The sequence below is a fragment of the Bos javanicus genome, chromosome 7 (assembly GCF_032452875.1).
Source record: "Bos javanicus breed banteng chromosome 7, ARS-OSU_banteng_1.0, whole genome shotgun sequence".
Taxonomy (NCBI): Eukaryota; Metazoa; Chordata; class Mammalia; order Artiodactyla; family Bovidae; genus Bos; species Bos javanicus.
The window spans coordinates 106,997,184-107,010,498 of NC_083874.1; the positions used below are offsets into that span (position 1 = coordinate 106,997,184).

The 13,315-nt window shown below is 45.9% G+C and overlaps 1 protein-coding gene across 1 annotated transcript in view; it reads right to left on the reverse strand.

Moving 5' to 3' along the window:
* FBXL17 (F-box and leucine rich repeat protein 17) overlaps nt 1-12,516 on the reverse strand; it is a 528,456-nt gene extending 515,940 nt beyond the window's left edge. The window contains exon 1 of the mRNA XM_061424528.1: nt 11,533-12,516. Coding sequence (XP_061280512.1) covers nt 11,533-12,438 — 906 coding nt within the window. The 5' untranslated portion in view covers nt 12,439-12,516. The remainder of the gene's footprint in view (nt 1-11,532) is intronic.
* Between the last annotated feature and the right edge of the window lie 799 nt (nt 12,517-13,315).

Consider the following 13,315-nt stretch of genomic DNA (forward strand, 5'->3'; position numbering starts at 1 on the left):
GATCTTATATAGAAAAATCATACACAAAAAAATTTAGAGCTAAGAAACAAATATTTCTATACACTATCAATGAACAACTCAGAAATAAAATAAGGAAGGACTTCCCTGGTGGTGCAGTGGGTAAGAATCCACCTTCCAATGCAGGAGACACGGGTTTGAACCCTGACCCAGGAGGATTCCACATACTGAAAAGTAACTGAGCCCGTGCACCGCAACTACTCAACACTCAATCTAGAGCCTGTGCTCTGCAAGAGAAGCCTCCACTCACTGCAACCAGAGACAGCCTATACAATCATAAATAAATAAATACAATTGTAAAAAGGAAAGCACTGCTATTTTTAATAGCATCAGAAAATGCTTTTTTACAGTTTCCATGTCTTTATATTGAAACTTTCCATTCTTTGGGTCAATGTTATAATCTCTTATAATTTGAATAATGTTTCCTTCCATTCTTTAACATGTTTATTATAGTCTGAAGTTTTTATCTCCTAAGTCTAATATCTGTGCTTACTCAATTTCTATTAACTGTTTTGTTTCCTCTCAGTACAGGTCACTTTTTCTCTGTCTCTTTATACGTCTCATAATTTTTCATTCAAAACCAGACATTTTAGGTAACATTTGTAGCAACTCAGGATTTGATTATCTGAAATGTTTCAACTTTAATCTCCCTGGCCTTAAATGGTAGGATCTGAAGTTTGAATGTTTGTTTGCATGTCTCTGCTCAACTTTTAATTCTTATTCATATTTCTTTAGTGTGGCTTCCCTGTGTCTAAATTTGGGCCAAAAAAAAATGCTCAAATACCTCGAGCCTGCTCTTCAATCTGTGCATGGGTTGGGAAGAGCATATTCAAGGCTTATTCTCAAGGTTGCTTTGGCCTGCTTTCTGCTAGATACTCTCAAGTCTCCCCAGGACATGTGCATAGTTTGAGTAAACCAAGGATATGTGAAGAGCTTATTATCCCTTTATGGGTCTCTCATTTCCAAGATCCGCTGGTTAAATTCCTAGGTGATCCCCACCTCATCCCAACTGGCACCACAATATCAAACCTGAAAATATGTGGGTTTTAACCATTTTCTTCCTACAAAGTTCATCATGTTTAGCTGACAGATACAGGTTGTTATTCATTGCCGCTAACTGAGTTGGTGATGGCATCACCGACTCAATGGACATGAGTTTGAGTGAACTCCAAGAGTTGGTGATGGACAGAGGCCTTGCATGCTGCAATTTATGGGGTCACAAAGAGTCGGACACAACTGAGCAACTGAACTGAACTGAGGGTAACTAAGTTACCCTCTTAAGACACCAAAACAGCTAGTTGTTGCTATTCAGCCACTAAGTCGTGCCTGACTCTTTGTGACCCAATGGACTGCAGCACACCAGGGTTCCCTGTCCTTCACTATCTCCTGGGGTTTGCTCTAATTCATGTGTATTGAGTCGGTGATGCCATCCAACCATCTCATCCTCTGTCATCCCCTTCTCCTCCCGCCTTCAGTCTTTTCCAGCATCAAGGTCTTTTCCAATGAGTCAGTTCTTCACATCAGGTGGCCAAAGTATCCGAGCTGGAGCCTCAGCATCAGTCCCTCCAGTGAATATTCAGGACTGATTTCCTTTAGGATTGACTGGTTTGATCTACTGCTGTTAGAGGTCTCAATTCAAGAGTGGTATGCTAAGTCGCTTCAGTCGTGTCCGACTCTGTGCAACCCCATAGATGGCAGCCCACCAGGCTCCCCCGTCCCTGGGATTCTCCAGGCAAGAACACTGGAGTGGGTTGCCATCTCCTTCTCCAATGCATGAAAAGTGAAAGTGAAGTCACCCAGTCATGTCCAACTCTTTGCGACCCCATGGACTGCAGCCTATCAGGCTCCTCTGTCCATAGGATTTTCCAGGCAAGAGTACTGGAGTGGCTAGACTTCCACTATTCTTACCTGAAGCTCTAGTAGTTTTCCTAAGAATAAATACATATCAATTTGTTGTCTGCCTTTGGTCAATTCCCAAAGCCCAAATAGTTCAGGGCAATTTTTCCCAGTTATTTCCATATATATGTATATGGGTATTGGTATGTGTGTATATACATATATGACATATGTGTGTCTGTGTATATATACATATACATGCCCTGTTTGCAGAGAGGATTCACCCAAGTTTTCATGCAGCCAAAGTCAGAGGTTCCTCTCTGGTGGATTTTTTTATGCTTGTCCTCCACATTTCATAGACAAGAAAATTAAGATTTCAAGAAATCAGATCATTTGTTGAAGGTTAAAGGACTACATGATTTTAAAGGGCTAATTTGTCCCTTAGCAAACAGAAGCTGTGTGGCACATTCTGGAACCAAGAAACGCCTTGTTTAAAATATGTGTGACTTTGGATAGCACCTTCTTTGGACCTTAATTTGTTCTTTTGCGAAAGTAAGATGATTGTCACAACAGATAATTGACTAAATCTAGGTAGATTTTATTCAGGTGAAAGGAAATTCAATGAGTGAGTGAAGGGAAGATAACACCAGTACCAGCAAAGATGAATTAAAAAAAAGCAAAATCGAAGCTGAAACACCAGTGCATATTTAATAGATCTCTGCATATGGTTTGTTGTAGGCAACCTATAAAATGGCCCTCACTGACCCCACCTCCTGGTAGTTACACCTGTGTAAGCCTCTCCTCATAAGTATAAGCGGGGTTTATTGACTCACTTTTAATGAAAAGAGTATGGCAGAAGAGATTGGGTTAAGAAAACCATGGCTTCTTATTTTGGGTGTTCTTGACTCTGCTGTTGCATGTGATTAGCCCTTTGGAGAAGTCTGAAATGGCATGGCAAGGAACTTCAACATCTGTCCAACAGCCAAGCAAGACCTGAGGCCTGCCAACAACCACGTGTGTAAGCCTGGGTGAAAACTCTTAAGCCCCAGCTGAGCAGCCCCAGTGACACCTTGATCATAGTTTCATAAGAGACCTTGGATCAGAGGGACCCAGCAAAGCCATGAAAAGATTCCCACAGAAAACATGAAATAATAAATGTTTGTGGTCTTAAACTGCCAAACTTGTTAAACAGAAATAATTAACTAACATATGCTTTAATATACCAGCTTTTCTTAACAGCCATTAAAATGCTATCTCGCCCATTCCCTAACTCCTCAGAAAATAACGACTCTGCCCCATGGTGTTTTTCTTAATTCATTTAACAAACATCTGTGCACATGTACCTGGGCTTCTATGGGAGACACTAAGGTAGGAGATTTGCTCACTGATCTCAAAATTATATATTCAAAGACATGTCTGAATTATCTTTGGATAAGCTGATATTGAAGAGAAAGAGCATTTCAAAGGTTGCTTTGAAGAAAAAGAACATAAAGGACTGACCTGGACCAACATTTTTGTTAAATAAGAAAGAGGAAAAAATGACAGTGGAAAAACTGAAATGGCACTTGGATCAAGCCAGGAAGCTGCTTACGTTAACACAGTCCTATTAAGAACGGCTTGAGTATGACAGAAGTCCACACCAAGAAGGTATTCTAAGGCTGCAAAAGATAGAGGCATGGGTCATCTTATATTTGCTGCTCACTGTCCTAAAATACAGGGGAAAATGAGTTACTCTTTTAATCCAGGTCATCTAGCCCTGCCTCCTGAAAAACCTGTATGCAGATCAAGAAGAACAGTTAGAACTGGACATGGAACAATGGACTGGTTCCAAATTGGGAAAGGTGTACATCAAGGCTGTATACTGTCAGCCTGCTTATTTAACTTATATGCAGAGTACATCATGCAAAATGCCGACTGGATGAAGCACAAGCTGGAATCAAGATTGCCAGGAGAAATAACAACCTCAGATATGCATATGACACCATCCTTATGGCAGAAAGCAAAGAGGAACTAAAGAGCCTCTTGATGAAAGTGAAAGAGGAGAGTGAAAAGGCTGGTTTAAAACTCAACATTCAAAAAACTAAGATCATGGCATCCAGTCCCATGACTTCATGGCAAATAGATGGGCAAACAGTGAGAGACTTTATTTTGGGGGGCTCCAAAATCACTGCAGATGGTGACTGCAGCCATCAAATTCAAAGATGCTTGTTCCTTGGAAGAAAAGATATGACAAACGGCACATTAAAAAGCAGAGACATTACTTTGCTGACAAAAGTCCATCTAGTCAAAGCTATGGTTTTTCCAGTAGTCATGTATGGATGTGAGAGTTGGACTATAAAGAAAGCTGAGTGCCGAAGAATTGATGCTTTTGAACTGTGGTTTTGGAGAAGACTCTTGAGAGTCCCTTGGACTGCAAGGAGATCCAACCAGTCCATCCTAAAGGAGATCAGTCCTGGGTGTTCATTGGAAGGACTGAAGCTGAAGCTCCAGGACTCTGGCCACCTAAGGTGAAGAGCTGACTCATTAGAAAAGACTCTAATGCTGGGAAAGATTGAGGGCAGGAGAAAGGGACGACAGAGGATGAGATGGCTGGATGGCATCACTGACTCGACGGACAGGAGTCTGAGCATGCTCCGGGAGATAATGAAGGACAGGGAAGCCTGGCATGGTGCAGTCCATGTCCACAAGGAGTCCGACATGACTGAGCGACTGAACAACAACAAGCCCTGGAAAACAGAAGAGGAAGCAAAGGACAAGCAGCTGCCTTTTACAATATGACTTGGAAGTTGTATACATTGCTTCTACTCCCACCCTATTACCTAATATTTAGTCACAGCCACCCCTATCCATGAGAGGTTAAGAAACAGGCTCTGGTTAGGTGGCCATGTGCCTAGCTAGAACACGGTAGGTTCTGTTACCAACAACAATATAGAGGGAACGATATCAGGAAACAGAGATGATTTCTAGTCAAGACCTGGGTTGAAAACGCTTAATATTCCTAGATCTTTAAGGGGCGGATCTGAACAACGCAACTGAACTATTAATTACCAGAAAATGTACAAGTCATATTACTGATACAATCTGAACTAACCACTACCAGGCCAATACCCAAGTACTGTCAAGCCTTGAAGATTCTACTTTTGACTAAGGCATGGCTATAAGTCATCAAAAGATACTTCAGACTAAAGAAACTTCCAGAGACCGTACTGTTGCTTAACATTTGGGCATACATATCCCACAGACCTTTAAAAATCAACCATGCCGACACCTATATTTGGCCATTTCTTTTCTTAATGAAGAGATCTTACCTGCTATCAGACATTACTACAAGATGGAGATAAGGTTTATAAGCAAGCAGGTTGCATGCAAGTTATAGAAAGAAAAGAAGTAAATCTGTGTAGCAATTTCATATTGACTATCTTCTCTGTATCAGTTCAACTTTTCTGGTCTTTTCAATTTTTTCCTATGAACATCATATACTGCCTCTTTCTTAAATAGTCTGCTTACAACAACTTGCCAAAAGCCTGAAAGAAACATTTACTAACTAGTCTGTTGAATAAAGCACCACTTAGAAAAACAGAGACACAGAATATATTTCTTGTATTTTTCCTTTTTTTTTTAACCTGCACGTGCAGCTTGCAGGGAGCTGAGTTCCCTGACCAGGGAGTGAACCTGGGCCTGGCAGTGAAAGCGTGGAGTCCTAACCACTGACCTCCAGGGAATTCCCTTTCTGGTATTTTTCTAACCATACAGCCAAAGGAAAGTCATAGATTCTAAAACTACTTCCTAATCTATAATCAAAATAATTTCCATAGTTTAACCTTTAAAATTTAAAGCACAGCAAGCCAATAAAACCCCAACTATAACTACACAGAGTGTCAGTCTATGGTTAAGTATTCACACAAGAATAAGTTTTATTCTAAAGCAAGTCACCAAATTCAATAAAACATGACTCCTTTTTGAGTATTCGGGGAGGAGACACTATGAAACGATGTGTCCTCTGACACACCTCCAGGACTCTCTGAGCACTTCCTTGTGTTCCAGCTCAAAACAGTCTAAGCTCATCTTGTGTCTTCCTTGTCCCAACTCTGGAATCAGTCATTTCTCCAAGAACACTGATTCCTTTTCGCAGAGAATGGTATTTAGAAGCTAAGATACGGACACTAAGCATACTCCCTGTCTTGGGCACTGCTGCTCAGAGATCCTCTCAGGGCAGAGGAAGGCACTGCATCCATGAACGCATACATGCAGCCCATCTCCTGACACGCTCCTAGCTTCTCCCCCGACACGGGTGTCCTTACCATGCCACCTGGGCTCCAAACTGGCCAAGACTTGGGCAAGATTCTCTATTTCTAATTGAAGTATGGTTGATTCACAATATTATGTTAGCTTCAGGTGTACAACATAGTGATTTAATACATTTACAGATTATACTCCATTTGAAGTCATACAAAATAATGGCTGTATTTCCCTGTGCTGGACACTATGTGCTTATTGCTTCAAGACTCTTGATAAGCATAAAATAGGATATTTAACCAAAGGAAAATAACTTTTTAAGAAAGTATTATTTTAATAGTAAATGCTTCCATATTTGCCTTCATGTATCTTCCCTCACATTCCCTATCATTTATAGAACCTGATATCTTAAGCTGATAAAGAACAGCTCAAGGTTAACTCCCTTGAACAGCTACTCATTACAAGGCACAAAAATTTACAGACTTCCCAAAATGAGAAGAAAACAAGTCTCACCTTTTGGTAATCTGATTTAATTAAGTTATCCAAGATTTCTAGGCATTCTCCAGCCAAAAGATATCTTGAACCTGACTTCCTAAGGACACTTCATTTCAGCACTGGCTAAGATCATCCCTGGAACTCCAGAGACGTACCTTCTAGAATTTATGTGGTACTGGAACCTAGGTCAAAGCATTCACGAAAAACTACATTAACTTAGTTCCTCTTACCCACTACTAATCTACATTCAAAGCTTTAAAAAGTTGTATTACTCATTTTCTTTGACTCCCATTTTCATTGCTTTTTTCATATCTGAAAAAAAAAACAGATCAAATACATAAGCTTACCTCCGAAACACATTTCTCTTATAAAACTCTTCCTTGATCTCTAAAGCAACCTGTTGGTAATAAAGCTATAAAAATACAGATTTAATTAACTACTGACACACTGTCAGAGACGCATTCATGGTAAAGTGGTTTTCTAATGGTGGTGATGGATTTTGGATCTCTCACCAGGTTGGCTTGGAAAAGAAATAGTCTGCTGACAGAGACCAAGGTATCTAAATATATAGCACACAAAGCCTCTGAAATTTAAATATAGATTCAAAATACCCAGTTACTCAAATAGCAACTACTTAAAAATATTCCACTGCTGTCATTTGATAAAATTGTTATAGTGATTCTACTATATAAAAACCTAATTCTGATATCAGTAGGCAAGATTGCTTAAAGTTTTAAAGGCAACAGTTACCAAAGACTGAGGCTACCTTATCTGATCTAAAACAATATATTAACCAGTTCAAGATCAAACGTAATGGGCTTAATTAAGTGTTCAATACCTAAGAAAATTATATCCCCATAGTTGAACTTTGAAGGGCCATTCCCTGCTTCTCAAATTTTTTGTATTTAAAACAATTCAACCCCAAAGACCCAATTATAAAATTAGCCTCTGACTCATAATGGTTAGAAGTTGACTGGTGTTAAGTTTCCACCTGCCTTCCAATTAAGGAATTTCTTTCATAAAATCTCTGAGAGAAGGTTAATCAAGCCCTTTTACCCCGTATGTTGAAAAGACCTCACGACCTGGAAACACTGAGCTGAGTTCTAGCCCAGGGCCTGCCATTCACTATCTGAAATGCCCCGGGGTAAGCCATTTCACTGCTCTAGGCCTGCTTCTTTTCACGCATAGCATAGGGAGTGATCAAATGACCTCAAAGGTCTCTTCCTGAAGTTACATAATTACAAGTGCCAGTGAAGCTCACCATGTAAAGAATTCATTTTTACACAGCTCCCAAGAGGAGAAGGGGGAGACAGAGGATGAGATGATTGGATGGCATCACCGACTCCAAGGACAGGAGTTTGAGTAAACTTCGGGAGGTGGTGATGGACAGGGAGGCCTGGCGTGCTGCAGTCCGTGGGGTCACAGAGAGCTGGACACGACTGAGCTACTGAACTGAACTGAATCACACTATATTGAAATAAATACAGTGTTGCATAATACTATGGGATACTACACAACTAAAAAGAATGAAGGAAATCATACACTAACAACAAAAAACCTCCAGTTCATACAGTTAATAAAAAAATTGAAGAACATGTACATTTTTATGCCATTTGTGGAAAAGGCTATGAAGTTTTACATAGGCCTTTCTACAATGAAGAAAATATTCTGGATATGCAGAGTCCAATACGGTAGCTACCAGCCACACGTGACTACTGATCTCTGAAATACAGTTATTGTGACTGAGAAGCTGAATTTTAAATTTTACTTAATTTTAACTACTTTATTTTAAATAGTAATCAGTTCAGTCAGTTCAGTCACTCAGTCATGTCCAACCCTTTGGGACCCCATGGACTGCAGTACGCTAGGCCTCCCTGTCCATCACCAACTCCCGGAGTTTACTCAAACTCATGTCCATTGAGTCGATGATGCCATCCAACCATCTCATCCTCTGTTGTCCCCTTCTCCTCCTGCCCGCCCCCAATTCCTCCCAGCATCAGGGTCTTTTCCAATGAGTCAGTTCTTCGCATCAGGCGGCCAAAGTATTGGAGTTTCAGCTTCTCCATCAGTCCTTCCAATAAATATTCAGGACTGATTTCCTTTAGAATGGATGGTTGGATCTCCTTGCTGTCCAAGGGACTCTCATATAAATAGTAATATGTGACTAGAAACTACTGTACCCCACAATACAGTAAGTCTACGAAAAAAATCTAAACTGGTAATGGTGGTTAGTGACCTCTGGAGAGAGAACTAGATGGAGGGTAGCGGGGAACCAAGGCAAACTTTTGCTTTCCCTGCATTATGGGAACTTAAAGCAGGTAATACTCACTACTTACATAAAACCAAAACTGAAAAAGACCTATTGATATTGAGTCAAAAATTTGACTGAAGTAGAGTAAAAAGAATTGAGTTTTTTCTCTTTTGCTTTTACCAGACCTGGGAAAAACTGAACAAGTATGGTAGTCTGAGTCAACTCCCCTAAAAACATCTTTAAATCATATTTCGTCACATTTTTCTCCCAAACTCTCTCCCCTCCACCTTCCCATTCTCTGTAACTATAGTAACTTCTGGTACAAAGGACTCAGCAGTACAATTTTAGAAGTTATGGCCCATTATCAGGGAAGTTGGGCATACCTTCTAATGGGGGTAATGGATTTCTGCCTCTATAAGCACAACCCTCTGGTACTGTTAAAAAAAAAAAAGTCATCGCTCCCTAAGTCCTTCTTCAAGCCATAATAGAGCCAGAAACTTTTCACCATGCAAGGCTCTACTGTGGCTCAAAACAACTCAGGGTACAAACACTTCTTAGAGACTTCCATTATTGGCATAGTGTATATTCACGCAGAGTCTCAACCCAGACTTCCTAAACACCTGGTCATTCGCTCCTTCATCAATATTTACTGAGTGCTATTAAATGCCAGGCACTGCACTTAGGGGAGGAGACAGAGCAATGAACAATATTTAAATAGAAAGAGCCTCTGCCCTTCAAAGCTTGATCCCCAAAAGTTAATTGGCTTGCTAAACACTAAAAAACTCTAATTTCAATTCATTCTAGACAGTCCAACTCATGCTTATGCTGAACATCACGGGGACCATGAAAACCACACAGAGTAGCTCTATCCTTGTTTCTTATACGAGTAATGGAAATCTACGTAACGTGTAAATACTGCAACACAACAGGGGAAGTCCAATGAATAATTTCCCCAAATGTTCCCTAGAACAAGTTTTCGACAGTCCTTACCAAAAATGTGGAAAAGAACAATGTTGTAAATAAAATAAACTTATTGTAATGGAACTCTCTTAATTATGAAATCATGTCCTTCCTCCTTTCTTATCTTTTTCTTTTCTTGTTGTTTTTGTATTAAAATGTCCTCTACCTCATGAAATAATGATAGTTTAGGTAGAAAGTGGGAGGTACCAGCTTTTTACTTTGTTTTTAACCAGTCTTACTTACCAAATAACAAGACAGCAATCAAACCTCTATGCCAAATATTTGTTGATATTTCATTTGTCCATGTTGTCCACTAAGTTAAAACATTCAAGAACATTCCCTCTGCCCTAAAACGCACAGCCTGAACATACAGAGGCAGCAATTACTCCTTCAAAAATACACCACTGAAAGGTAAACAACTTCAGTTCAGTGTGTCTGACTCTGTGACCCCATGAACCGCAGCAGGCCAGGCCTCCCTGTCCATCACCAACTCCTGCAGTTTACCCAAACTCAAGTCCCTTGAGTCAGTGATGCCATCCAACCATCTCATCCTCTTGGACATGTGGAAAAATTAAGCTTTCCCAGTTCTTTGCTATATTATTTACAAAAATATTAATATCACAGTAAAACAAATCCAAACACACAGGATTATAAACATGCAAAAAGTCGAAAGTATATTGTTGAGAATAAAAATTATAATTGATGACAGCTACTTCAGTAACAATAAAATTAGCCAAATTCTTATCTAGGTTTTTCTAGTTAGTCTTAAATATCATCCTCAGTGATAAAGGGGGTTTGTATTTATTAAGCTCCAGAAAGCTGGAGTGTGGGGGTGAGAGAGAAGAGAGAAAATGAACGGAAAAGAAACTTTTTAATACTAACTTACTACAAAGTATCACATAATTAAGTTTATCACTAGCATTGACAGAACTGCAAATTTTACTTGGTAGCTGAAAGTGGGACATGGTTTCCACGGGATACCTCTTCCCCACTCACGTATCCCCCCAACAAAAAATACACTTGTCCTTACCGTCTGGTAATCTGTCTGCTTTACCTAAGATAATAGAACATAGCATAAATAAAAGGGTTTTCCAGTCAGACAGGCCTAAACTCCGCAGATCTGTCTGTGTGTGACCTTGGGCAAGTCATTCAACCCCTTCAAGCCCCGCTGGACTGTAAGCTCCATAGGAATACACACCACGTCGGCCTGACTTACGACTGTAGGCATGGGGCGCTGATACATCGGTTTCTTCTTGTGTAAAGATGTTAACAATATTTCTTTCACGGCGTCAACTGAAGAATTCGGTGAGATATTATGTATATAAAGCTCTGGCACTGTGCCTGATCATCCTGGTCAAGTACTCGATACATAAAAGGTAACTGTTTTTCGACATCAGCTAGCAGTTATCAAATCTGAAATTACTGTCTGAATACTTTCTAACACTAATATACAAGTCTTTACCCGATTAAGCGCAAACCGCTCAAGGGATTAAAAAAAAAAAAAAAAAAAAACATTTCACAGAAAACCTACAGTTTCCAGTTTCTACAACAGTGGGCTTGGGACTCTCCTAGGTGGACCCGGGATTACGCGCAGCAGACTCAAGCGATTAAAAGGACCTTCAGCGGACTTCAAGCCCCTGCACTTGAAATAACCGGCTGTCAGGGAGCCCCCCCGCCCCGGGGAGTGCAGCAGAGAGGACCCCCGAGCGGGCCCGGCGGGGGGCGCGCAGACCCACCTTGAGTAGGATGGAGGGCGGCAGCTGGTTGATGTCCGGGGCGTCGGGGGGCGGCTCCCTGTGGCAGTCGCACGGCGGCTCGGGGCCCTCCGGACAGTCGGCGTCGCCGCACTCGTGCTGCGGCTGCCGGGCGGCCGAGGGGGCGGCGCCCCCCGCTCGAACCGCGTCCCCGCCGGCCTCCGCGGGGGCCCCTCCCGGGGCGGCGGGGGAGCGCGGGGCGCGGAGCGGCGGCGGGGGGTGCTGCTCGGGGCCGCCGCCCGCAGGCCCGCCGCCGCCGCCGCCGCCGCCGCAGGCGCCCCCGCCGCAGCGGGGCTGCTTACAGGGGGTGCAGGCGGGGACCCCGGCCCCCTTCCGCTTGCACACCATCTCGGGGGGCGCGGGGGGCTCGGCCGGCGGCGCCCGGAAGGGCCGCGAGGCGGCGGGCGGCGCGGGCGGACGCACGGGCCCCGCGCGGGCCCACAGGAGGCTCCGGGCCGGCCGCTCCCGGGCGGCGGCGGCGGCCGGCCCCAGCTCCCCGCGGCCGGGGGCGGGCGGCGCGGCGGCGGCAGCGGCGGCCGAGAGCAGGAGGCGGCGCGCTGCGTCCTCAGCGGCCAGGCCCGCGCGGCGCCGCGCCGGGGGCTGTGAGGAGGCGGCCGCGCCGTAGGCCCCGAGCGGCCGCGGCGACGACAGCGGCGGCTCCTCCTCCGGGCCGGCGGGGGCGGGCGCGCCGGGGCCGTGCACGACGAGGCAGAGCATGCAGGGCCCGCGGAAGAGGCAGTCCCGGCCCCGGGGCGCCGCCGCCGCCTTGGCCGGGGCCCCACGGGGCCACCTGAGGAGAGGCCGGCGGCGGCGGCGCCACCAGCTGCCGCAGCGGGGCCGCTTCTGGCGCGGGCGGCGACGCGGCTCCTTCGAGAGCAGGAGGCCCATAGGGGAGGCCCCGCGCAGGGGCCGGGCCGGGGCAGGCCGCGCGGGGGTCGGCCTCGGGCCCGCGGGCACACGCGGGCACACACACACACACGGGCACACACGCGGCGCTGGGGGGCTACATGCTCTGCCCCGGGACGCCGAGAGACCACGGCGGGGCACGAGCTCTGGGGACGCGACGGAGGCCGGCGACCCTGCTGACCGCGCGGCCGCTCGCAGCCTGGCCCGCCGCCTCAGTTGGTCAGGGCGGCGGCTGGGGAAGCGCGGGGCGCGCCTCAGACCACTTTAACGGCGGCTCTGCCGGCGGCGGCGCGCGCGCCCGCGGCACAGCTCGGCGCGCCGGGAGCGCGCGGCCCGATCGGGAAGGGGACGGGGCCGCGGCGGAGGCCCGCGCGGTGTGGCGAAGCGGGAGCGCGCGGCCCGATCGGGGAGGGGGCGGGGCCGCGGCGGAGGCCCGCGCGGTGTGGCGAAGCGGGAGCGCGCGGCCCGATCGGGGAGGGGGCGGGGTCTCAGCGGCGCGCGGCGGGGGGGCGGCTCGGAAGCGCGCGGCCCGGCGGGAAGGGGGTGTGGCCGATCGGGAAGTGGGCGGGGCCTCGGCGGCGCGCGCGGCTGCTCGACGCCTGACGGCCCCTCGGCCGGGCCAGCCGTCACTGGTGCGGGCTCACCGCTCTCTGTCCCCGTCGCCCGCGGTTTCCCGGAGCCCACGCCCCCTTCGTGGTGCTGGGGGGAGCCGCCTCCGAGCTCGCCGGGTGACGTCCGTGGGCACAGCCGCGCTGACGTCGCTAGGCGCACGTTCGGTAACCGCTATTGGCCGGGAACCGGCGCTCTCACCGCCCGACCAGGACACCGAGGCCGCTGAGGAGACCCGGTCCCGCCCGAG